Source organism: Salvelinus fontinalis, chromosome 11 (genome assembly GCF_029448725.1).
Source record: "Salvelinus fontinalis isolate EN_2023a chromosome 11, ASM2944872v1, whole genome shotgun sequence".
Classification (NCBI taxonomy): domain Eukaryota; kingdom Metazoa; phylum Chordata; class Actinopteri; order Salmoniformes; family Salmonidae; genus Salvelinus; species Salvelinus fontinalis.
The window spans coordinates 35,772,401-35,799,397 of NC_074675.1; the positions used below are offsets into that span (position 1 = coordinate 35,772,401).

At 41.4% G+C, this 26,997-nt stretch overlaps 1 protein-coding gene across 1 annotated transcript in view; it reads right to left on the bottom strand.

Moving 5' to 3' along the window:
* The window catches only part of shroom4 (shroom family member 4), an 84,754-nt gene extending 68,201 nt beyond the window's left edge, over window positions 1-16,553 (bottom strand). Inside the window, exon 1 of the mRNA XM_055938559.1 lies at window positions 15,985-16,553. Within this exon, the coding sequence (XP_055794534.1) occupies window positions 15,985-16,107 (123 nt within the window). The 5' untranslated portion in view covers window positions 16,108-16,553. The remainder of the gene's footprint in view (window positions 1-15,984) is intronic.
* Between the last annotated feature and the right edge of the window lie 10,444 nt (window positions 16,554-26,997).

The window sequence follows — 26,997 nt, forward strand, 5'->3', positions numbered from 1 at the left end:
AACACAGTCCCCTTGATTTACACAGAAAAAGATGTTTCGATACCTCGATGCAGAATCTGACTCAAGCAGATATTACAATATCTCGGCACATACAATCAGCAAACCTGATAGACTATTCTTTTCATGATTTCTAGCCAGCAGTCTCTGAGCAACTTCCCTCCTCCTTGAGGGAAGAGGAGGACCTTGTAAGCATTCCGGAAGTTTGAATAGCATTCGTCGAGAGTCTTAGCAGTGCAAGAAGTACATTCGATATGTTGATAGAACGGCAGCCTAGTCCTCAGATTTTCTCTTGCGACTCCTGTGGTGTGCCGGGCGCATGCACACTGACACTGTCGCCAGGTGTTTCTTCCGACACATTGGTGTGGCTGGCTTCCGGCTTAAGAGGGCATTATGTCAAGAAGCATGGTTGGGCCGTGTTTCGGAGGACGCGTGGCTCTCGACCTTTGCCTCTCCCAAGTCCGCTCGGGAGTTACAGCAATGAGACAAGACTAACTACCAATTGGATACCACAAAACCGGGGAGAAAAAGGGGTCAAATAAAATGGATATTTTTTTATTTTTAAAAAGTGACCAGTGTTCAATGACTATGTACATAGACTACTGCCCTACGGACGATTTAACAGTCTAATGACCTGGAGATCGAGAGACTGATAAAAAGCTTTTCTCTCAGCGTTAATGCAACAGGCCATGGCTCAGGTGGCTAAGGTCCTTGATGATCTTCTTGGCTTTCTCACGTGCTGTAGAATTCCTGGAGGTCAGGCAGTGTGCCCCCGATAAGGCGCTGTGCTGACCGCACCACCCTCTGGAGAGCCCTGCGGTTGCAGGCGGTGCAGTTGCTGTACCAGGAGATGATACAGCCCGACAGAACGCTCTCAATGGTGCATGTTAAAGATGGTGTCGAAGAACATGGCTGACGTTTTACATTCTCCCAACCAATTGTGCAATTTTTTTAATGTTTTTAACGTTTTGTGTAACTTTAACTTATTGTGTACATAATGTTGCTGCTACCGTCTCTTATGACCAAAAATAACTTCTGGACATTGGAAAGGCGATTACTAACCTAGACTGGAAGAAACTTTTTCCTTTAACAATGTTTTCAATTTCTCTGTGATGTTTCATTGAGTTTGGGAATTACTTTGCGGGAAGGGACATTAATGTGGCTACATTTTCATCAGTTGACGAAATCACGAGTCACGAATCTAATGAGAAGGATATCCTGCTTCCACTGTAACAGGCCCATATCCACACCTTTTGCATGAAGAAAAGACGCAGATCGGGGATCCTTCTGAGAAGCCGGAGGCGAGCGAGTAAACTTCCAATGCCTTCCATTATCCTTGCTAACGTGAAATCGTTCGAAAATAATAGTAGGTCATCAATTTTAAGATGATCCTACCAACAGGACATTAAAAACTGTAACATCTTATGTTTCACAGAGACGTGGATGAATGAAGAAACAGATTTTCCATGCACCGGCTTACCTCGGGTAAGACGAGGGGTGGGGGTGTGTGTCTTTTTGTCAATAACAGCTGGTGCGTGATGACTAATATTAAAGAAATCTCGAGGTATTGCTCGCCTGAGGTAGAGTACGTTATGATAAGCTGTCGACCACACTATCGACCAAGAGAGTTCTCATCTGTATTATTCGTAGACGTCCATTTACCACCACAAAGTGAAGCTGGCACTAAGACCGCTCTAAACCAACTCGATAAGGCCATAAGTTAAGAAGAAAATGCTCACCCAGAAGCGGCGCTTCTGTTTTGCTAGCACAGACTGGAATATGTTCCGGGATTCATCCAATGGCATTGAGGAATAAACCACCTCAGTCATTGGCTTCATCAATAAGTGCTTCGATGACGTCGTCTCCACAGTGACTGTACGTACATATCCAGAAGCCATGGATTTCAGGCAACATCCACATCGAGCTAAAGGCTAGAGCTGCTGCTATCAAAGAGTGGGAGACTAATCCAGATGCTTATAAGAAATCCCGCTATGCCCTCAGACAAACCATCAAACAAGTAAAGCGTCAATACAGGATTAAGATTGAATCTACACCAGCTCTGACGCTCTTCGGATATGGCAGGGCTTGAAAACTATTACGGACTACAAAGGGAAACCCAGAAGCGAGCTGCCCAGTGACGCGAGCCTACCAGATGAGCTAAATGCCTTATATGCTCACTTGAGGCAAGCAACACTGAAGCATGCGCGAGAGGACCAGCTGTTCTGGATGACTGTGTGATAACGCTAGCCGATGTGAACAAAACCTTTAAACAGGTCAACATTCACAAAGCTGCTGGGCCAGACAGATTACCAGGACGTGTACTCAAAGCATGCGCGGACCAACTGTCAAGCATCTTCACTGACATTTTCAACCACTCCCTGACCGAGTCTGTAATACCTACATGTTTCAAGCAGACCACCATAGTCCCTGTGCCCAAGAAAGCGAAGGTAAACTGCCTAAATGATTACCGCCCCGTGGCACTCACAATGGTAGCCAAGAAGTGCTTTGAATGGCTGGTCATGGCTCACATCAACAGCATCCCCCTGGACACCCTAGACCCACTTCAACTTGCATACCGCCCCAACAGATCCACAGATGACCAATCACAATCGCACTCCACACTGCTCTTTCTCACCTGGACAAAAGGAATATCTATGTGAGAATGCTATTCATTGACTACAGCTCAGCATTCAACACCATAGTGCCCTCAAAGCTCATCAATAAGCTAAGGATCCTGGGACTAAACACCTCCCTCTGCAACTGGATCCTGGACTTCCCGAAGGGCCGCCCCCAGATGGTAAGAGTAGGCAACAAAATGTCTGCCATGCTGATCCTCAACACTGGGGCCCCTCAGGCGTGTGTACTTAGTCTACTCCTGTATTCCCTGTTCACCCAGGACTGCGTTGCCAAACACGACTTCAACACCATTATTTAAGTTTGCTGACGACACAACAGTGGTAGGCCTGATCAGCGACAATGGTGAGACAGCCTATAGGGAGGAGGTCAGAGAACTGGCAGTGTGGTGCCAGGACAACAACCTCTCACTCAAATGTGAGCAAAACAAAAGAGCTGATCGTGGACTACAGGAAAAGGCGGGCCGAACAGGCCCCATTAACATCGACGGGGCGGTAGTGGAGCAGTTTAAGAGTTTCAAGTTCCTTGGTGTCCACATCACCAACAAACTATCATGGTCCAAACATTCCAAGACAGTCGTGAAGAGGGCACGACAAAACCTTTTCCCCCTCAGGAGACTGAAAAGATTTGGCTTGGGCCCCCAGATCCTCAAAAGGTTCTACAGCTGCACCATCGAGAGCATTCTGACCAGTTGCATCACCGCCTGGTATGGCAACTGCTCGGCATCTGACCATAAGGTGTTACAGAGGGTAGTGTGAACGGCCCAGTACATCACTGGGGCCAAGCATCCTGCCATCCAGGACCTATATAATAGGCGGTGTCAGAGGAAAGCAAATAAAATTGTCAGAGACTCCAGTCACCCAGGTTAAAGACTGTATACTCTGCTACCGCACGGCAAGTGGTACCGGAGAACCAAGTCGAGGACCAAAAGGCTCCTCAACAGCTTCTACCCCCAAGCCATTAGACTGTTGAACAATTCATAAAAAACGACACCGGACAATTTACATTGACCCCCCCCCCCGTACACTGCTGATACTCGCTGTTTGTTCTTCTTATTGTGTTACATTTTATTTTAGCCATTTACATGGTAAATAGTTTCTTCATCTTGAACTGCAATGTTGGTTGAGGGCTTGTAAGTAAGCATTTCACGGTAAAGTCTACACTTGTTGTATTCGGCGCATGTGGCAAATAAAGTTTGATTTGATCTGTAGAAGTTTGTCAGGGTCTTATGGGCCAAGCCAAATTTCTTCGGCATGAAGGGACCATTTCAGGTCCTCAGTGATGTGCACGCAGAGGAACTTGAAGCTTTTGACCCGTACCACTGCGGCCCGTCGATATGGATGGGGGCATGCTCTCTCTGCTGTCTCCTGTAGTCTACGATCAGCTCCTTCATTTTGTTGAGGGAGAGGCTATTTTCCTGGCACCATTCCGCCAGGGCTTTTACCACGTCCCTGTAGGCTGAAACGACCTTGTCCACTTCACCAAAACCTTCCCCTCCCCCTATTTCCCCTCCCTCCTCCTCTCCCTCTCTCCTTGGGAAGATAAGGTCCTTTGGTGTGATTTCTCTAATGGACACGTTCAAACACTGGCCGAAACTTTAGGATGTGTTATGTAGGAGTGTGTGAGAGAGAGGGTGTGTGTTTGTGCGTGCACTCCACTGTAAATTCCCCAATTCCCAACTGTTCCTATTCACTAGTTCCACTGTTCCATTTAAAGTAGAGGAGGAGGGAAGGAAAAGTATGACTATTTCACCCCGAGGTACCAGTAACACCGTGTGTGGTGTGTGTGTGTGTGTGTGTGTGTGTGTGTGTGTGTGTGTGTGTGTGTGTGTGTGTGTGTGTGTGTGTGTGTGTGGCGTCCGTCCTGTGGTACTAGTAACACCAGAGCATGAGAACGAGGGAGTCAGGAAAGGGGTGAAGGAACGGACAGAGAGAATGAAAGAACGCATGATATACAGTACAAAGAAGTTATTGTCAGTTTCTTTCTACCAGTGTATTTTTCGGCTTGCGAAACTACCTTTAACTTCCTTCATACTGGACACAGACACATAAAAATGGTATCCGCGAGCTAATCTGACTCTGGGGAAGAAAATAAAGGGCATCAATGCCAAAATTAAAAAGGTATCCCTTTGACACTTGTCCTCTTATTGCAACTTGTAAAATATTGATTTGGGGCAACTAGTAAAGAGATTCCCATTGAGTTAATGCATAAAGCAGCTCAATGTTACAACCGGTACATATTTTACAACCATTAACACTGGGCTATCTACGACGGTAACATCAAACAAAAGCGTTCCATGTGGTTCTCAGGTCTATTAGGCCAATAATAAAGACTTAAAACCCTACATCAGCCTAGATGTTTCACAAATAAGCAAAGTCATAAGATACTAAATAAGACTATATACATAAGATAGATGAAATACATAAAACATCCTTACATCTGGAGCCAGAGTAGGACAAATACAACAGTATCCCCAGAACTGGCCTTCCAACCTCTCTATTATACCGTGTTTTAATGTGGCAAGCCTACAGACTTAGTAGAAACAGATTAGGGGGTTCAGAGATGGAAAGATAGAGAGGAGAATGGAACATTTCATATCTCCAGTCCTGACTACACGTTTTTAGAAGCAGCAGGAGCAGAAATATTAACAAATGACAACAGTACACCACCATCATAGCCACAGACATTATGTACTTTCTGTATTCATAATAATAACAAACAAACGCACATTGGTGACTCCGATGTCTGATAACACTCCATATGGGTTTTGTGTAGCCAGTTAGCTAGCAGGTTTAGGCAGAGAATTGGCTTCAATCAGATGTAACCAGTGTCATTTAACCCCTAACCAACAGGATTATAGTAGAATAACACACACACACACACAGACAATCCTCTTTCTCAGGATACCACAGGAGGGTAAGAGATGAAGGCTTATACAGTGTTATCAGTAAGGAAGGACACATGGTCAGTCAAATACCATGCAGCTTGTACTAAAACATGAGGCTCTACCCTTTCTAAGAGAATGGGGGATATCCCTCTGCTCTTTCTCCCACTCCCTTTCATTCTCCTCTAGACCCTCCCCCCTGGCTCAGAGAGGGGTGAATCTGGAAGACATGCACAACACACACTAGTGTTGCACGGTATACTGAAACTTCTGTAGTTTTTCTATACTAGAAAAATGAAAAACTATTCAGTACTAGAATGTGCTACTTTCAGTACTTCTGTCAAATGTGTCTCACTGATCAAGCCCGTCCCCTTACTTTGTGCGCACCGTGCATGCTCCAATTACTCATTTCTAGCCTGCACTTGGAGTCTTGGCTGCTACGTGTTAGCTCCCCACGATGCACAGAAGTTTACACACTTGAATAACGCAACACGGCACGACCTCCTGCTGAAGTAATCCCCGATACATATTTGCACCGCATTACACAGTACAAATATGGATTCATTTTTTTATTAATGTAGTATGGAACCGTGGACTTAATACAAAGGTTGGACTTATGGTAATGCAGAATGGGAATGATGAACTTATCCTTTTTCTATTTAGGAAATATGGAACTTTGGACAATATGGACGTAATATCAGGTTTTTATTTAGGGGACGGCGAGGATGGTTAAGGCTGACTTTTTATGTATTACATTTGAAGATTGGTATTTCTAATGTATAAAGTATTTTTTTTTTGTTTAACATGACATGGCCTAATTGTAGAGGTCGAGAATATTATGACTTAAAAGCTCTTATATAGTGCGGCCCTTGCTCGCCGATGTGAATCGGAAGGATTAGCCTTTAAGATTAATAAATCTATTCATATTACGTTTTTAGTGCTAGGATAAAGGATTATATAATTAAAAACCTGCCTAGTTTTTCTATTGGAATAGGCCTACACGATCCTAAAATAATTGGTGTTATTGGTGTTATTATTTATTAAAAATAAATATAAAAAATGTTAAGGATGATTATTCTTCCGATAGACACCGGCAAATGGATGGATTAGGTATTGTCAACAGGGTTGTTGTCTCTAGTGTGTGGCAGGCTGGTTAACACTGGGATAAAGGGATTCAAGTTAACAGTAGAACTAATACAATAACTGGCTTACGGAAGCACTTCTCTAAGCAAGAGAAAGGTATATTATATATTTCCATAAGCTATTTATGCTACCTTTTATATTCTTGATCCTAATGATTATAGGCCTAGGTGTAAAACAGCTGAAGTGATAGAGCAACAACTCTTGAATAAAAAACAAAATGTGTATGGGTGGAGAGAGGGTTGGTTTTACAGGTTTACTCGCTCTGGATTGTCAGTACTGCATGTGTTCTTGGCTGTGTCAGAGTCGATTGTGAGTTGAACTTGGGTATGCCTTCCCATAAGAGAGTGCCCGGGGTTGGCTTGCAGTCGGCTCTGGCACAGCCATGGCACGATACAGCAGGATATAATGTGATGTCTAAGAATAATTTTTACTTGCAGTCATTAGAATCTATGTTCCTTTTTCCGTCGGAATACAACAGGATATAAATGAGGACTACAAGAAATATGTCTTGCATGTAATGGACATAAAAAAAGGTCTGGTCTTGCGATTATATTTATGAATTTCTCTTCATTAAAAAAAAAAAAGCAAGTCAAACCATTGAATCCAATGTACTGAGCAGGCTAGGCTAACATGCTTATAGCCTTGCTAGGACTTTCAAATATGACCATTCATTTATAAGATTGTGCTGTTATTAGTTCTATTAATATTATCTCTTATTGTTACTATTTACTTTTTTCTGACTGTTTTCCATGTTATTTGGTTAGTTCTCTTAAGCATCCTCAGATATTTATGGACTTCCCATATTTCCCTCTGGCCAACAGCAATTGGCGGCCAAGGGTTTGCCTTAGGACGCAAAAGGTGCGTCGTGAGTCAGGTAGATGATCTGCTGGTCTTAGTGACAACAGACCTAGATATGGGGGGTTTTAGTGGGTGGAATATTAGGGCAAAAACACATTTTTACATGGCTAAAAGATAAAGAACATAATATATATTGTTTACAGGAAACAAATTCTACAAATATAGAAAAAGGACTGGGAGGGAGAAATATACTTTTGTCATGGGCAAAGAAAACATATGTTTTCTAATAACAATAATGTAAAACTAACACATTTACAGAAAGACCTGTCTGAAGGCCACCTTACAGAAGAGGAACTTTTTGAGGCAATAAAATCTTTTCAGTCTGGAAAAACACCAGGCCTTGACGGTATACCAGTAGGTATATCAGACCTTTTTTGATGTACTCAAAGACCCATTATTAGCATGTTTTCATTACTCTTATACAAATGGTAGACTTTCAGGTACTCAACAAGGTCTGATTTCATTACTACTAAAACAGGACCCAGGTGGACCCAGACCCAGTCCATTTAAAAAACTGGGAGGCCTCTTAAACTTCAATGTTGTGATGCGAAAATCCTGGCGAAATGCATAGCACATAAAATTTAAAAAAAGGTTTTTACCAGATATTGTTCATCCTGATCAAACAGGTTTTTTACATGGATGTCATATTGGAGATAATATATGACAATTACTTAAAACAATTGAACATTATGAAACATCGAAGATACCAGGCCTGGTCTACATAGCAGATTTTGAAAAGGCGTTTGATAAAGTACGACTAGAATTTATATATAAATGCCTGGATTACTTAATCTCTTATACAATGGGTTAAAGTTATGTACAGCAACCCCAGATGTAAAATAGTAAATAATGGTTACTTCTCAGAAAGTATTGAGCTTTTAAGCAGAGTATAACAAGGCTGTCCGTTGTCTCCATATCTATTTATTATGGCCATTGAAATGCTAGCTATTAAAATTAGATCCAACAAGAACGTCAAGGGGTTAGAAATCCAGGGGATAAAAACAAAAGTGTCAATGTATGCCGATGACTCTATTTTTTTCTTAAGTCTGAAATCTGGATCCCTGCACAGTCTCACTGAAGAACTTGATCACCTTTCTAGCCTCTGGAATAAAACCTAATTATGACAAGTGTGCCATATTAAGTATTGGATTGTTTACACTACCTTGTACTTTACCAATAAAATGGGCAGATGGTGAAGTAGACATACTTGGTATACACATCTCAAAAAATATAAATTAACTTACCACAATTTCAATATAAAGTCAGCAAAAATAGATAAGATTCTGCAACCATGGAGAGGTAAATACTTGTCTATTTATGTGGGGGGGGGGGGGTTAACACTTTGGTCCTATCACAGTTTACTTACTTACTGATGGCACTGCCTACTTCAAATGACTCGTTTTTTTAAATCATATGAGCAAAAAATATTTCATTTTATTTGGAATGCTAAGCCAGACAAAATTAAAAAGTGTCTATTTATATAATGAATAGGAGTTTGAGGGGCTAAAATTATTAAATATTAAAGCTTTAAACCACTCACTAAAAGCTTCATTCATACATAAGTCATACTTAAACCCAAAACGGTTCTTCAGTAGATTATTAAGGAATACTCATACTTTGTTCAAAAATTGCCTTTTTGCCTTCATACAGATTACAACTTCTCATATGCAAAAAATGTTTTGTTTCAAGTATCGCCCTTTCGTAAACAAGCCATACAAAGCTGGTTACAATTTCAGTTTAGTCCTCCCAAAAAAATCTACCAAATATTACAACAAATGTTATGGCTAAAGTCCAATATACTAATTAACTTCTTTGAGGAAGGGGGCAGTATTTTCACGTCCGGATGAAAAGCGTGCTCAGAGTAAACTGCCTGCTACTCAGGCCCAGATCCTAGGATATGCATATTATTAGTAGATTTGGATAAATCACACTGAAGTTTCTAAAACTGTTTGAATGATGTCTGTGAGAATAACAGAACTTGTATGGCAGGCAAAAACCTGAGAAAAAATCCAACCAGGAAGTAAGAAATCTGAGGTTTGTTGGTTTTCAACTCTTTGCTTATCCAACGTACAGTGGAAATGGGGTCATGTTGCACTTCCTAAGGCTTCCACTAGATGTCAACTGTCATAGAACCTTGTTTGATGCTTCTACTGTGAAGTGGGGGCGAATGAGAGGAGATCGAGTAAGGTCTCTCCCAGAGTGCCACGAGCTGACCATGCGCGTTCATGTGAGAGTTAGCTGCGTCCCATCGCATTTCTGAAGACAAAGGAATTCTCCGGTTGGAACATTATTGAAGATTTGTGTTACAAACATCCTAAAGATTGATTCTATACATCGCTTGACATGTTTCTACGGACTGTAACGGAACTGTTTGGACTTTTCGTCCGTACTTTCCGCGCGTCGCGAGTTTAGATTGTGTACTGAACGTGCGAACAACAAGGAGGAATTTGAACATAAATGATGGACATTATCGAACAAAACAAACATTTATTGTAGAACTGAGATTCCTGGGAGTGCATTCTGATTAAGATCATCAAAGGTAAGTGAATAGGTAAGTGAATATTTATAATATAATATTTATAATATTTATAATGCTTATGTTGACTCCAACATGGCGGATATCTCTTTGGGTTGATTTGTCGTCTGAGAGCCGTACTCAGATTATTGCATGGTTTGCTTTTTCCGCAAAGTTTTTTTTTAAATTCTGACACAGTGGTTGCATTAAGGAGAAGTGGATCTAAAATTCAATGTGTAACACTTGTATTTTCATCAACATTTATGATGACTATTTCTGTAAATTGATGTGGCTCTGCAAAATCACCGGATGTTTAGGAACTACTGAACATAACGCACCAATGTAAACTGAGATTTTTGGATATAAATATGAACTTTACAGAACAAAACATACATGTATTGTGTAACATGAAGTCCTATGAGTGTCGTCTGATGAAGATCAAAGGTTATTGATTCATTTGATCTATATTTCTGCTTTTTGTGACTCCTCTTTGGCTGGAAAAAATGGCTGTGTTTTTCTGTGAATAGGCACTCACCTAACATAATCGTTTGGTTTGCTTTTGTCGTAAAGCCTACTTGAAAATCGGACACTGTGGCTGGATTTACAACAAGTGTATCTTTAAAATGGTGTAAAATACATATATGTTTGAGGAATTTTAATTATGGGATTTCTGTTGTTTTGAATTTGGCGCCCTGCAGTTTCACTGGCTGTTGACGAGGTGAAACACTACCGTCCCACATACCCTAGAGAGGTTAATAAAAAAACATTCTTTATCGGGAATTTTTATTTTTTATGATATTACATTTATTAATGATATTATGAATAGAAATGGAGTTGTTACATATGCAGTTATCAAAAATGTATGGGAATATCTACTCAATCCAAACTTACAACCAACTGATTGCAGAAATTGAGGAGGCAAGTGGAAAAGAGAGAATGTAGGGAATTTGTTTGCCTGCCATATATTAAAGATACAAACTGGCTGAAAGGAACTGGCATAAATAGAAAAATATACCAGTTTCATCTGAGGACAAAAATGTTGACAGCTGCGCCATACAGGTTGCAAAATAAATAGGAGATTTTCGATGTACCAATTAATTCCATGGCACATGGTTTATGAACTGGTACAAAAATTTGCTTGATTCAACACTTAGAGTTTTTCTATTTAAATAATATACATTTCTTGTCACAAACAGAATGCTATATGTACAGGGCATACAACAATCTCAGCTCTGCAGATTTTGCTGCGAAGAGACAGAATCAATGTCACTTATTCTGGTATGGCCCCTATGTAGCTTGTTTCTGGTCACAGGTTCAGGAATGGCAAAAGTTGTTTGTTTTTTAACCACAACATGCACTTAAAATAAACCTTACAAATAGCAGTGTTGGGTGATTTGGAAAGCCATAGTCAATCAATAAATAATATAAAAGTACTCGTAAGAAATGGTTTTTATCTTTAGCTCACAATCTGTGGATAATACACTGCTCAAAAAAATAAAGGGAACACTATAATAACATATCCTAGATCTGAATGAATGAAATATTCTTATGAAATACATTTTTCTTTACATAGTTGAATGTGCTGACAACAAAATCACACAAAAATTATCAATGGAAATCAAATTTATCAACCCATGGAGGTCTGGATTTGGAGTCACGCTCAAAATTAAAGTGGAAAACCACACTACAGGCTAATCCAACTTTGATGTAATGTCCTTAAAACAAGTCAAAATGAGGCTCAGTAGTGTGTGTGGCCTCCACGTGCCTGTATGACCTCCCTACAACGCCTGGGCATGCTCCTGATGAGGTGGCGGATGGTCTCCTGAGGGATCTCCTCCCAGACCTGGACTAAAGCATCCGCCAACTCCTGGATAGTATGTGGTGCAACGTGGCGTTGGTGGATGGCGCGAGACATGATGTCCCAGATGTGCTCAATTGGATTCAGGTCTGGGGAACGGACGGGCCAGTCCATAGCATCAATGCCTTTCTCTTGCAGGAACTGCTGACACACTCCAGCCACATGAGGTCTAGCATTGTCTTGCATTAGGAGGAACCCAGGGCCAACCGCACCAGCATAAGGTCTCACAAGGGGTCTGAGGATCTCATCTCGGTACCCAATGGCAGTCAGGCTACCTCTGGCGAGCCCATGGAGGGCTGTGCGGTCCCCCAAAGAAATGCCACCCCACACCATGACTGACCCATCGCCAAACCGGTCATGCAGGAGGATGTTGCAGGCAACAGAACGTTCTCCACAGCGTCTCCAGACTGTTAAGTCTGTCACGTGCTCAGTGTGAACCTGCTTTCATCTGAAGTGCACAGGGCGCCAGTGGCGAATTTGCCAATCTTGGTGTTCTCTGGCAAATGCCAAACGTCCTGCACGGTGTTGGGCTGTAAGCACAATCCCCACCTGTGGACGTCGGGCCCTCATACCACCCTCATGGAGTCTGTTTCTGACCGTTTGAGCAGACACATGCATATTTGTGGCCTGCTGGAGGTCATTTTGTAGGGCTCTGGCAGTGCTCCTCCTAGTCCTCCTTGCACAAAGGCGGAGGTAGCGGTCCTGCTGCTGGGTTGTTGCCCTCCTACGGCCTCCTCCACGTCTCCTGATGTACTGGCCTGTCTCCTGGTAGCGCCTCCATGCTCTGGACACTACGCTGACAGACACAGCAAACCTTCTTGCCACAGCTCGCATTGATGTGCCATCCTGGATGAGCTGCACTACCTGAGCCACTTGTGTGGGTTGTAGACTCCGTCTCATGCTACCACTAGAGTGAAAGCACCGCCAGCATTCAAAAGTGACCAAAACATCAGCCAGGAAGCATAGGAACTGAGAAGTGGTCTGTGGTCACCACCTGCAGAACCACTCCTTTATTGGGGGTGTCTTGCTAATTGCCTATAATTTCCACCTGTTGTCTATTCCATTTGCACAACAGCATGTGAAATGTATTGTCAATCAGTGTTGCTTCCTAAGTGGACAGTTTGATGTCACAGAAGTGTGATTGACTTGGAGTTACATTGTGTTGTTTAAGTGTTCCCTTTATTTTTTTGAGCAGTGTATATGATTAGAAAGGTTCAAAAATTGTGAAAAACATCACAGCACCATTGAAAAATACACATTACCGTTCAAAAGTTTGGGGTCACCTAGAAATGTCCTTATTTTTGAAAGAAAAGCACATTAGTTGTCAATTAAAATAACATAAAATTTATCAGAATTACAGTGTAGACATTGTTAATGTTGTAAATGACATTTGTAGCTGGAAACGGCAGGTTTTTTATGGAATATCTACATGGGCGTACAGATCTGTGTTCCAATGGCACATTGTGTTAGCCAATCCAAGTTTATCATTTAAAAAAAGGCTAATTGATCATTCGTAAACCCTTTTGCAATTATGTTAGCACAGCTGAAAACTGTTGTGCTGATTATAGAAGCAATAAAACTGGCCTTCTTTAGACTAGTTGAGTATCTGGCGCATCAGAATTTGTGGGTTCAAAAAACTAGACACTAATGTACTTGTCCTTTTGCTAAGTTGTGCAAAAAGAGGATTGGGCCTCCCACTCCTCTTTTCATTCTGGTGAGAACCAGTTTGCGCTGTTCTGTGAAGGAAGTAGTACACAGCATTGTACCAGATCTTCATTTTCTTGGTAATTTCTCGCATGGAATAGCCTTCATTTCTCAGAACAAGAATAGACTGACAAGTTTCAGAAGAAAGATCTTTGTCTGTTTCTGGACAGTTTCTCTCGGCCTCTAAAACTGTGCGGTCATACGCAGGACCTAGCGGTCATACGCAGGACCATATCTATGGTGAAATCACATGTAATTTTACAATTGTTTTCTTATCGTTTAAAGAGAAGGACATGGCCGTTTAAACATTAAGAACATTTTGACAACTCACTCACACACGCACAATTGTGTCAAATCTAAGCAGTAGAAACGTTTATCACACCCGGCTGTGATAAAGGAGAAGAAACTACTGTCCCAAATTGCACCCTATTTCCCATATATAGTGCATTACTGTTGGCCAGACCCATACGGACCATGGTAAAAAGCAGTGCACTACATATGTAATAGGGTGCCATTTGGGATGTAGACCTAAAAGCTACTGCAGTCATGTGGAAACAACAATAGGTGACTGTCTGTGCACTGTTGAACATGTTGGCAATTCCATTATTTGAATTAGTTTTCACTTTAAAATGTTTGCCAAACAAAACATCAACAAAAAACTTTGATTTCATAGTTTAACGAACCATACAACTCTTTGTAAACTTTGGTAATGGGATTATGGTAAAATCTGTCCGTTTTTGGAAAAATGTGGTCGCATAAAAACCTAAGATTCAAAGATATCTGCAGAAAGAATGAGTTGTCAGCTATGCCATGGCACCTTGAATTTGAAAATGTATGTGGGTTATTTAACTACATACAGCAAGTAAAGTGGATGTACACCTGGTAAAGTATTTACGGTATTTATGGGTAACAATCTACCATGTACAGGATTTATGGCTCCCTGATCTGTATTATACAGAAATGCATAATTATGGTTATGAATATCATTATATTCATGGTAATGCATCCTGAATAGGTACACGAAGGTAGCATATGCAATATCCTTTTTCATATTTGGGTATATTTGTACACACTGGCTATTATTGTAATGAGCTCCGCCCCCAAACAAGACCACATTTGGTTGGTCCGGTCCAGACCAAATCTGAAACAATTATAGATGTCTGTGTTTCACAACTTTGGACAGTACAGCACAGCAGAGTTCCATATTGTACAGTAAAGTAGATATGTTCAATACAATACACTGTACTCTACTCTAGTGTGCTCTACTGTACTGAACTCTACAGTACTCTTTTCTTGACTGTACTGTTGTCTACTGTACTGTACAAACTTGTGAAACATAGACGTCTAGGATTGGTTCAGATTTGGTCCGGCCAGGGCATACCGACCACATCTTGGCTTTGACCACCAGACCACAGAAAGAGAGAAAAAACTTTTTTGTTGAGCTGAACATAACGGTATGCCAGTGGAAGGGAGGACAGTAGCAGGTGACCCAACTGTGGTTTATGACTACTATGATTTCCCATTGTAGCCAATTCAATTGCAAATAATTCTGATTTAGTTACAGAATTATGGGTTTTAAATCACTTAATACATTCATAAACAAACTTGATATCAGTAAAAACACTAACTAAATTGGTAGGTATACCTTTACTTGCTACTTCGGTGAGTGTGAACTTTCATTATCCCCCCATGAGGGAGAGAAAATAGAAATTATCTTAATAAAACGTGGGTTTTTGGTATTGGAATAACACGGCAATGTTTGTTAAATTTAATAGAGAAGGCAAATTATTTCTCTAAAACTAAATATAAAAGTGTTCATATTAGTTGGCAGGGTTTTTGCTTCAACCACATGATTGTGTTTTGATGGATTTATAATCCTGTGTATAACTGTTTCTGGTATATGTTGACCAGAAGTCAATGATTTTGCTTATTCCTATTTTTTAGGTTGGAAAATGGCTTAAAAAAGGTATATGCCTTAATAAAAATCAATAAAACTCAGCTTTGACAGCTAATTTGAAATTCTCCTATGCACTTCACATGTTGGTGCTTATGGCTCATTTTAGATGGAAATGCCCAGTAGTGACCACTGCAAGCTATACTATGTATTCTTATTTCTATATAGTCACAAGAATGAACAAAGTTTCAAAGGACTGTGGTGGAACATTGATGAATTAAAGGCAAAGAAGTTGCAACAAAATATCCAGCCATGCAGTTCTACAGACTGGACATGTTACTCTCACACACAGTCATAAACCACAAGAATTATGTAGCCTAACAAATGGACATTGCATTGGCCTTGTGGACGGTCAGTCTAACAGTAAAAGCTCAACTAAAACGTATCCCACGACAACAGAGCGCGTGCGAGAGTTCTGAAAACAAATCACGACTCACTTTAGTGATGATGAGCGGTTCTCCGTGCTCGAGACCTCCTTTCAGCGTGAACCCCCAAGGCGTGCCTCCGTTTAACTGGACTGGGATATGGTTAAACGACACGAGCTGCTCAACAGTCTCCATTCTAGATCTCTTTTAACGTTATTATACTCGCGGTAACCGACCGAGCGGAGTGGAAAGGAGTCACTTTTCTACCTGCGCCGTTTTAGAACTTGGTCTCCATCACTACTAGCCAATGGGTCCTACCATTCCATTGCAATAAAGTAACAAATCGAACAGAGACATTAGTGATACATACAGATTGGGGGAGGGCTAAAAAAAAAGTTCAGGCAGTAGCGTTAGTGTTCCACTCTCATCGGGGTGGTGAAAACGGATGTTTCCGGTTTTCAGGGCTACAGCAGTTTCCCCTGAAAAAACTGTTGTGAGGACTCTGCTCAGGCGTCTTTTTACGCCTGCTACGGTAGTATTCTTCCAAAACCAAAACTTCTCTGACACAGTAGGAAGAAGTTTTCCCAGTCCCCCAATTTCAAAACTAGTTTGACTGACATCTTTCACAGATAGTCACGGTAGAATTTAAAAACTGTGATTGTACACCACACTGCGGCACATGTAACTGCGCGGTTGTGGGCGGGGTCGGCCCGGACAGGCCCCGCCCACCACACGTTTTCATTGTTTGAGGTTCATTTGCATAGGCAACACACTACACAATTTAGCATTAATGGTAACAGATCAAATCTTAATCTAATTTTATTCGTCACATACACATTTTCCAGATGTTCAAATCAAATTTTATTGGTCACATAGACGTGTTTAGAAGATGTTATTGCGAGTATAGCAAAATGCTGTGTTTCTAGCTCCAACAGTGCAGTAATATCTAACAGTTTCACAACAACAAACACACACACACATCTAAGTAAAGGAATGTAATTAAGAATATAGAAATATATGGACAAGCAATATCAGAGCGGCATAGACTAAGATACAGTAGAATATAATACAGTATATACATATGACATGAGAAATGCAAAATATGTAAACATTATTAAAGTGGCCAGTGATTTCAAGTCTGTATATAAGCAGCAGCCTCTAATGTGCTAGTGATGGCTGTTTAACAGTCTGATGGCCTTGAGATAGAAGCTGCTTTTCAGTCTCTCTGTCCCAGCTTTGATGCACCTGTTCTGACCTTGCCTTCTGGATGATAGAACAGGCAGTGGCTCGGGTGGTTGTTTCCTTGATGATTTTTTTGGCCTTCCTATGAAATCGGGTGCTGTAGGTGTCCTGAAGGTAGTTTGCCCCTGGTAATGCGTTGGGCAGACCGCACCACCCTCTGGAGAGCCCTGCGGTTGCGGGCGGTGCAGTTGCCGTACCAGGCGGTGATACAGTCCGACAGGATGCTCTCAATTGTGCATCTGTAGAAGTTTGTGAGGGTTTTAGGTGCCAAGCCAAATTTCTTTAGCCTCTTGAGGTTGAAGAGGCGCTGTTGCGCTGTTGCGCCTTCTTCACCACACTGTCTGTGTGGGTGGACCATTTCAGTTTGTCAGTGATGTGTACGCCGAGGAACTTGAAGCTTTCCACCTTCTCCACTGCGGTCCCGTCGATGTGGATAGGGGGGTGCTCCCTCTGCTGTTTCCTGAAGTCCACAATCAGCTCCTTTGTTTTCTTGACATTAAGTGAGAGGTTATTTTCCAGGCACCACACTCCCAGAGTGCTCACCACCTCCCTGTAGGCTGTCTTGTCATTGTTGGTCATCAAACCTACTACTGTTGTGTGGTATGCAAACTTGATGATTGAGTTGGAGGCATGCGTGGCCACGCAGTCATGGGTGAACGATGAGTACAGGAGGGGGCTGAGCACGCACCCTAGTGTTGGGGATCAACGAAGTGGAGGTGTTGTTTCCTACCTTGACCACCTGGGGGCGGCCCGTCGGGAAGTCCAGGAACCAGTTGCACAGGGCAGGGGTCAGATCCAGGGCCTCGAGCTTAATGATGAGCTTTGAGGGTACTATGGTGTTGAATGCTGAGCTATAGTCAATGAACAGCATTACTATATAGATGTTCATTATGGGGCATTGTGTGTAGATTGATGAGAAAAAAAAAACTTTCATCAATTTTAGAATAAATCTGTAACATAACAAAATGTGGAAAAAGTGAAGGGGTCTGAATAGTTTCCGAATGCACTGTATATTCCCTCAAGCCGATACCACAACGGCCCTCAAGGAACTACACTGAACTTTGTATCAAACTGGAAACCATATATCCCAAAGCCGCATTTATTGTAGCTTGGGATTTTAACAAAGCAAATGAGGAAAACTCTACCAAAATTTTATCAACACATTGAATGTAGTACTCACACTTCAAAATATCTCAAACATTGTTACTCTCCCGTCTGCCATAGCTACAAGGCCCTCCCACACCTTCCCTTTGGCAAATCAAATCATGACTCCATTCTGTTCCTCCCTTCCTATAGGCAGAAACTCAAACAGGAAGTACCCATGCTAAGGTCTATTCAACGCTGGTCTGACCAATCGGAATCAATGCTTCAAGATTGTTTTGATCACGTGGACTGGTATATGTTCCGGGTTGCCTTTGAGAATACCATTGACAGACACAGTGACTGAGTTCATCAGGAAGTGTATAGGGGATGTTGTTCCCACTGTGACTATTAAAACCTACCCAAACCAAAAAATATGGAAAGATAGCAGCATTCGACCCAAAACTGTGAACCACGGCAAGGTGTCTGGGAATTTAGTCAAATACAAACAGTGTAGTTATTCCATCCGCAAAGCAGTCAAACAGGCAAAATGTCAGTTAAGAGGAAATGGAGTCACAATTCATCGGCTCAGATATGAGACGTATGTGGCAGGGTCTACAGACAATTTTGGGAAAACAAAGGGAAAACCAACCACTTCGTAAACTCCGACATCTTGCTCACGGACAAGTTAAACACCTTCTTCGCCCGCTTTGAGGATAACACAGTGCTGCTGACGTGGCCCGCTCCCAAGGAGAGCCCGCAGGTCTTGGTAGCGGGCTGTGTCGGTGGCACTGTATTGTCCTCAAAGCGAGCAAAGAAGTTGTTTAGTTTGTCTGGGAGCAAGACATCGTGGTCCACGATGGGGCTGGTCTTCTTTTTATAGTCCGTGATTGACTGTAGACCCTGCCACATACCTCTCGTGTCTGAGCCGATGAATTGCGACTCTACTTTGTCTCGATACTGAGGCTTAGCTTGTTTGATTGCCTTGCGGAGGGAATAGCTACACTGTTTGTATTCGGTCATGTTTCCGGTCGCCTTGCCCTGATTAAAAGCAGTGGTTCGCGCTTTCAGTTTTGCGTGAATGCTGCCATCATTCCACATTTTCTGGATGGGGAAGGTTTTAGTTGTCACTGTGGGTACAACATCACCGATGCACTTGCCAATAAACTCGCTCACCGAATCAGCGTATTCATCCATGTTATTTTCCGACGCTATGCGGGAACATATCCCAGTCCACGTGATCGAAGCAATCTTGAAGCGTGGAATCCGATTGGTCGGACCAGCGTTGAACAGACCCGTTTCCTGTTTTAGTTTCTGTCTATAGGCTGGGAGCAATAAAATGGAGTCGTGGTCAGATTTTCCGAAACGAGGGCGGGGCAGGTGTCACGTTCCTGACCTGTTTTCTGTTGTTTTTGTATGTGTTTAGTTGGTCAGGGCGTGAGTTGGGGTGGGTAGTCTATGTTATGTGTTTTCTATGTTGGGTTTAGGTGTTGCCTGATATGGTTCTCAATTAGAGGCAGGTGTTTGACGTTTCCTCTGATTGAGAACCATATTAACTTGTTATGGCTGCAGCCCGACACCGGTACACTTATAACAACAGCCAGCTCAAAGTGCAGGGCGCGAAATTCAAAAGATATATTTTTTTAAATATTTAACTTGCACACATTAACAAGTCCAATACAGCATATGAAAGGTACACATCTTGTGAATCCAGCCAACATGTCCGATTTTTTAAATGTTTTACAGGGAAGACACAATATGTAAATTTATTAGCTAACCACGTTAGCAAAAGACACCACTTTTTTTACTCCATCAGTTTTTTACTCCATCAGTAGCTATCACAAATTCGACCAAATAAAGATATAAATAGCCACTAACCAAGAAACAACTTCATCAGATGACAGTCTGATAACATATTTATTGTATAGCATGTTTTGTTAGAAAAATTTGCATATTTCAGGTATAAATCATAGTTTACATTGCAGCTACAATCAGGAATTGCACCGAAAGCAGACAGAATAATTACAGACACCAACGCCAAATAGCTAAATACTCATCATAAAACATTTCTGAAAAATACATAGTGTACAGCAATTGAAAGACAGGCATCTTGTGATTCCAGACAATATTTTCGATTTATCAAGTGTTTTACAGCGAAAACACAATAGAGCTGTCACGATCGTGTTGACATGAATGAGAGGACCAAGGCGCAACATGATATGAATACATCTTCTTTATTTACAACGACGAAGATGAACACGAAACACTTATTTAAACTAACAAAACAACAAACGATCGTGAAACTTCAAACGCAAGTGCACACACAAACTACTTACATCGACATATACATATACAATGACCCACAAACAGCTAAAGCCCATGGCAGCCTTAAATATGGTTCCCAATTAGAGACAACAGAAACCAGCTGTCTCTAATTGAGAACCCATTCAGGCCACCATAGACTTTCCTAGAAAACTACACACCCATAGACACAGCTAGATACATACACTCAACACAAACCCATACACTACCACCAACACCACCTCTACCATATAAATACCCCCAAACACACACATACCCCATGTCACACCCTGACCTAACTAAAATAATAAAGAAAACAAATAATACTAAGGCCAGGGCATGACAAGAGCGTTATATTAGCTTACCACAATAGCCAAAAACACAAGCAATTTCCCAGTAGCAAAAGTTAGCAATCGTAATAAACAAGCAAAAGATATATCATTTTGGACTAACCTTGATTTTCTTCATCAGATGACAGTCCTATAACATCAGGTTATACATACACTTATGTTTTGTTCGAAAATGTGCATATTTAGAGCTGAAATCAGTGGTTACACATTGTGCTAACGTAGCATCTTTTTCCCACAACGTCTAAACAGCAACGATATTTTTCTGACACGTTTTCTGACACACATATTCTGACCAAATAGCTATTCATAAACATAAGTAAAAAATACATGTTGTATAGGAAATGATAGATCCATTAGTTCTTAATGAAATCGCAGTGTAGAATTCTAAAAAATAACTTCATTACGACATCCAGCTTCGGTATAGCTGAGTACCCCAAAGTTGGGCGCCCACGACTAATTCACATGCACGACAGATATATGAATTAGCATCATAAAATGTTTCTTACTTTTGGTGATCTTCAATCAGAATGTTGTAGAAGGTGTCCTTTGTCAAGAACAGTCGTTGTTTGGATTTAAAACGTTCATTTTCCCTCTCGATTTAGCACGCGCACTTGCCAAGTGGCACAAAGCTCTCAAAGTCAACAAACGGAAGAGAAGGGAACACGGCAAAACTCCCGAAAAATGTTCAATAATCTGATGAAACTATATTGAAAAAACATACTTTACGATGATATGGTCACATGTATCAAATAAAATCATAGCCGGAGATATTAGTCGTCCATAACGACAGCTAAACAGAAGGCAAATCAATGTCCCCTTTAGCGCGCTCCAGAAAACAGAAAATGGACGGTCACGTCATACAAAGAGCTTTTATTCCACCTCAGACCAAGATAAACAAGAAATTTCTTCTCTCACCGCCTCTTGACATCCAGGGGAAGGTGTATGAAGTGCACGTAGACTCTTACGTATCATGCCCATGTATAGGCACGGAGTAGAACAGAGCATCGATTTCAGATTTTCCACTTCCTGGTCAGGAAGTTTGTGCCAAATGAGTTCTGTTTGACTCACAGATATAATTCAAACGGTTTTAGAAACTAAAGAGTGTTTTCTATCCAATAGTAATAATAATATGCATATTGTACGAGCAAGAATTGAGTATGAGGCCGTTTGAAATGGGCACCTTTTATCTGGCTACTCAATACTCCCCCTGCAGCCCAAACAGGTTATTAAGGTAGGCTGTTCTCACTGTTTGTTTGTGGGTGATTGTTCCTGTGTCTGTGTATACCACACAGGACTGTTTCGTTTGTTCGTTCGTTTTAGGTAGTCTGTTCGTGTTTTGTGCGTTCTTCGTGTTCTTATGTAAGTTTGTTTGTTCAGGTCTGTCTACTTCGTTTATTGTTTTGTAATTTGTTCAAGTGTTTTCGTGTTTCGTCTTTCATTTATTAAATTCGTTATGTATTCATCACCCGCTGCGCCTTGGTCCGCTCATTCACCACAAGACGACCGTTACAGCAGGGCTTTGTATGCGTCGCGGAAGTTAGAGTAGCAATGATCCAGAATTTTTCCAGCCCGGGTCGCGCATTCGATATGCTGATAAAATGTAGGGAGCCTTGTTTTCAGATTAGCCTTATTAAAATCCCCAGCAACAATGAATGAAGCCTCAGGATACATGGTTTCCAGTTTACATAGAGTCCAATGAAGTTCTTTCTGGGCCGTCGATGTGTCTGCTTGGGGGGGGGGGGGGGGGCGGGGAATATACACGGCTGTGATTATAATCGAAGAGAATTCTCTTGGCAGATAATGCGGTCGGCATTTGATTGTAAGGAATTCTAGGTCAGGTGAACAAAAGGACTTGAGTTCCTGTATGATGTTATGATCACACCATGATTCGTAAATCATAAGGCATACACCCCCACCCTTCTTCTTACCAGAGAGATGTTTGTTTCTGTCGGCGGGATGCGTGAAGAAACCAGGTGGCTGTACCGACTCTGATAAGGTATCCCGAGTGAGCCATGTTTTCGTGAAACAGAGAATGTTACAATCTCTGATGTCTCTCTGAAAGGCAGCCCTTGCTCGAATTTCGTCTACCTTGTTGTCAAGAGACTGGGCATCGGCGAGTAGTGTACTCGGGAGCGGTGCGTGATGTGCCCGTCTACGGAGCCTGACCAGAAGACCGCTCCATCTGCCCTTTCTGCAGCGCGTTGTTTTCAACGATCCAGTCCATTGTCTTGGGTGGTGGTCCAAACAGAGGATCTGCTTTGGGAAAGTCGTATTCCTGGTCGTAATGTTTGTAGTTGACGTTGCTCTTATATCCAATAGTTCTTCCTGGCTGTATGTAATAAGACTTAAGATTTCCTGGGGTAACAGTATAAGAAATAATACATAAAAAAACAAAATACTGCATAGTTTCCTAAGAACGCGAAGCGAGACGACCATCTCTGTCGGCGCCATCATTCATTTTTCTTGTCTTCTACTTTTACCCGAGCAGATGGGAAAATGGCCACCATTCCTTCTAGTGCCTTTGCATCGTCACAATCACAACTATGTGGGAGAAGCTGCCGAAATCACCACAACACTAGGCAGACAATCTAGCAGCCGCATCACAGGCCACTAACAGGGGCGCAAAAGGCCAACCAGAACTTGCAGTATATGTTAAGTTCGTATAAGAGCACGGCCAACCCGGATGGGAGGCCTAAACAGCATCGGAAGTTCGGGTCGAACACAGTGCGTCTGCTGCGACCCACCACCCTCTGACAGCGTCTACAGGTGAGTAACACACACACATTACATGAACGTGTAATATAGGCTACAGTGTTTGTTTTGTAGAGCAGTAGCCTAGGCCTACTGTGTGTCAAAGACGATTTTTCCGTCTGGAGGGGACTAAGCAGGGATGCTTGCTTAGACAACAATGAGACAGCCTACAGGTCGTCAGAGACCTGACAATGTGGTGCCAGGACAACAACCTCTCGCTCAACGTCAGCAAGAGAAAAGAACTGATCGTGGACTACAGGAAACAGAGAGCCAAGCACACCCCCATCCAAATCTGCGGGCTGTAGTGGAGCAGGTCGAGACCTCCAACTTCCTCAGTCCACATCACTAAGGAATTATTATGGTCCAAACAAACCAACACCGTGGTAAAGATGGCACAACAACGTCTCCTCCCCCTCAGGGGGCTGAAAGAATGTGGCATGGACGCTCAGATCCTCAACAGTTCTACAGGTGCACAATTGACAGCATATTGACCGGCTATATCAATTCTTGGTATTACAACTGCTTGGCATCCGACCGCAAGGCGCTACAGAGGGTAATGCGTACAGCCCAGTATATCACTGGGCTCGAGATCCCTGCCATCCAGGACCTCTATACCAGGCTGTGTCAAAGGAAGGCCCTAAAAATAGTCTAAGAATCCAGCCACCCAAGTCATAGACTGTTCTCTCTGCATAGCAAGCGGTACCGATGTACCAAGTCTGGAACCAGCAGGACCCTGAACAGCTTGTACCTCCAAGCCATAAGACTGCTAAATAGTTAGTACGGGTAGCTATTGGTTAACAATTTAACTATCTGCATTGACCCTTTTTGCTCTAACGCTGCTGTTACTGTTTATCATCTATCCTGTTGCCTAGTCATGTTATCCCTATCTGTATGTACTGTACATATCTACCTTAATTACCTCGTACCGCTGCACATAGACTCGGTACTGGTATACGTGTATATAGCCAAGTTTTCGTTACTCATTGTGTATTTATTCCTTGTGTTATAATTGTTCTATTATTTCTCTTTTTTTCCTCTCTGCATTATTGGGGAGGGGCCATAAGTAAGCATTTCACTGTTCGTTCAGACCTGTTGTTTACGAAGCATGTGACAAATACAATTTGATTTGATCTCTTTGTACCCGTTCTTTCTCTTTGTCCCTCCCTAACGACTAAGATTATCGTTCTTCCATTTTGCTTATCAATGGACTAAATCACCTCAGTTATGTTCATTGCTCTCTCTATCTCTCTCTCTCTCTCTCCTCTGTCTCTCTTTCCTTCTCTCTCTCTCTGTCTTTCTCTTTACAGTTACCTGGCCTAAAGCCCAGAGAGCAAGCAAAGCAGAAGCAAAAGCACTCCGAGAAAACTTCCTGTGCGTTTCTGTTTTGTTAAAAGTACAATATTCAAGCTAGAATAAAGTAATTCAAGTTAAGTCACATTCATTTATTTTCATAGTAGTTGTATTGGTTTTGTACATCCTTTTCTTATTTTTATTTATTTATTTATTTTACAACAATTAGCATGTGCCATGCATGCTTACAGTCAACAGCACAGACAGTTCTGCTTTACAGTAAGTTCGGTTGTTCTTGTATAAACAATTCACTCAAAATATGTCTATTCTGTTCTTCCAAAGGTTGCATATGAAAATACAAAATGTTAAGAGACTGTATGTAGATAGACTACACTACAGGCCGGTGGTACATAAAAACAGAAAATCTGCAGTTGTAATAAAAAAAAAAAAAACATGTTTATTTTGTATTGCACATTGTTTCATGAACAGAGAGGATGCAGATATATATGGGTATCTATGGCAACCATGTAGAAGTTTAATACAATAAATAATAAATTCTAAGGTATAATGGATTATATGTGCCTTCAAAAAGTATTCAGACCCCTTGACTTTTTTCACATTTTCTTGTGTTATAGCCTAAATTTACATTTAGATTTTGTGACACAATACCCCAAAATGTCAAAGAGGAATTATGTTTTTAGAAATTGTACAAATAAATTAAATATGAAAAGCTAACATGTCAATAAGTATTCAACTCTTCTGTTATGGCAAGCCTAAATAGGTTTAGGAGTAAAAATGTGTTTAACAAGTTGCATAATAAGGTACATGGACTTCTGTGTGCAGTAATAGTGTTAAACGACTACCCCATCTCTGTACCCCACACATACAATTATCTGTAAGGTCCTGCAGTCGAGCAGTGAATTTCAAGCACAGATTCAACTACAAAGACCAGGGAGGTTTTCATATGGTTCAATATGGTACACTTTGTATCCAGTCACTACAAAGATACAGGCAATTTTTCTAAATCAGTTGTCGGAGATTTCACCATGAGGCCAATGGTGATTTTAAAGCAATTACAGAGTTTAATGGCTGGGATAGGAGATATGTCACGATTGTCTTCTGGATAGACAGTGGACCAAGGCGCAGCGTGTGCAAAATACATCTTCTCTTTATTTTGAAGATGAACATGAAACGAAACACTTATACAAAACAACCGTGAAGCTACAAACGAAAGTGCACACACAAGCTACTTACATTCAACATAGACAATTCCCCACAAACAGCTAAAGCCTATGGTTGCCTTAAATATGGCTCCCAATCAGAGACAACAATAACCAGCTGTCTCTAATTGAGACCCAATTCAGGCAACCATAGACTTTCCTAGATACCTACACTCAACCATAGACACAGCTAGACTTCTATACTAAACATAAACCCAACTACTCAAATAAACCCCCTAAACTTTACCACCCTAGACACTACAAAAAACACATACATTCCCCATGTCACACCCTGACCTAACTAAAATAAGTAAGAAAACAAAGAATACTAATGCCAGGGCGTGACATGATAACTGAGGATGGATCAGAAACACTCAAATAAATCCACAATACTAGCATAAATGACAGAATGAAAAGGAAGAAGCCTGTACAGAAAAAAAAGTATTTCAAAAGATGTTTGCAAAAACCACTATTAAAGTAATACTGCAAAAAATGTGTCAAAGAAATTAAGTTTTGTCTTGAATGCAAAGCGTTATGTTTGGGTCAAATCCAACACAACACATCACTGAGTACCACTCTTCATATTTTAAAGCATGGTGGTCGCTGCATAATATTATGGGTATGCTTGTTGTCGGCAAGGATTAGGGAGTTTTTTGGGGGATAAAAAGACACGGAATATAGCTAAGCACAGGCAAAATCCTAGAGGAAACCCTTAAGTCTGCTTTTCAGCAGACATTGGGAGACAAATTCACCTTTCAGCAGGACATTAATCTAAAACACAAGGCCAAATATACACTGGTGTTGCTTAACAAGATGACATTTAAGTTCCCGAGTGGCCTAATTACAGTTTG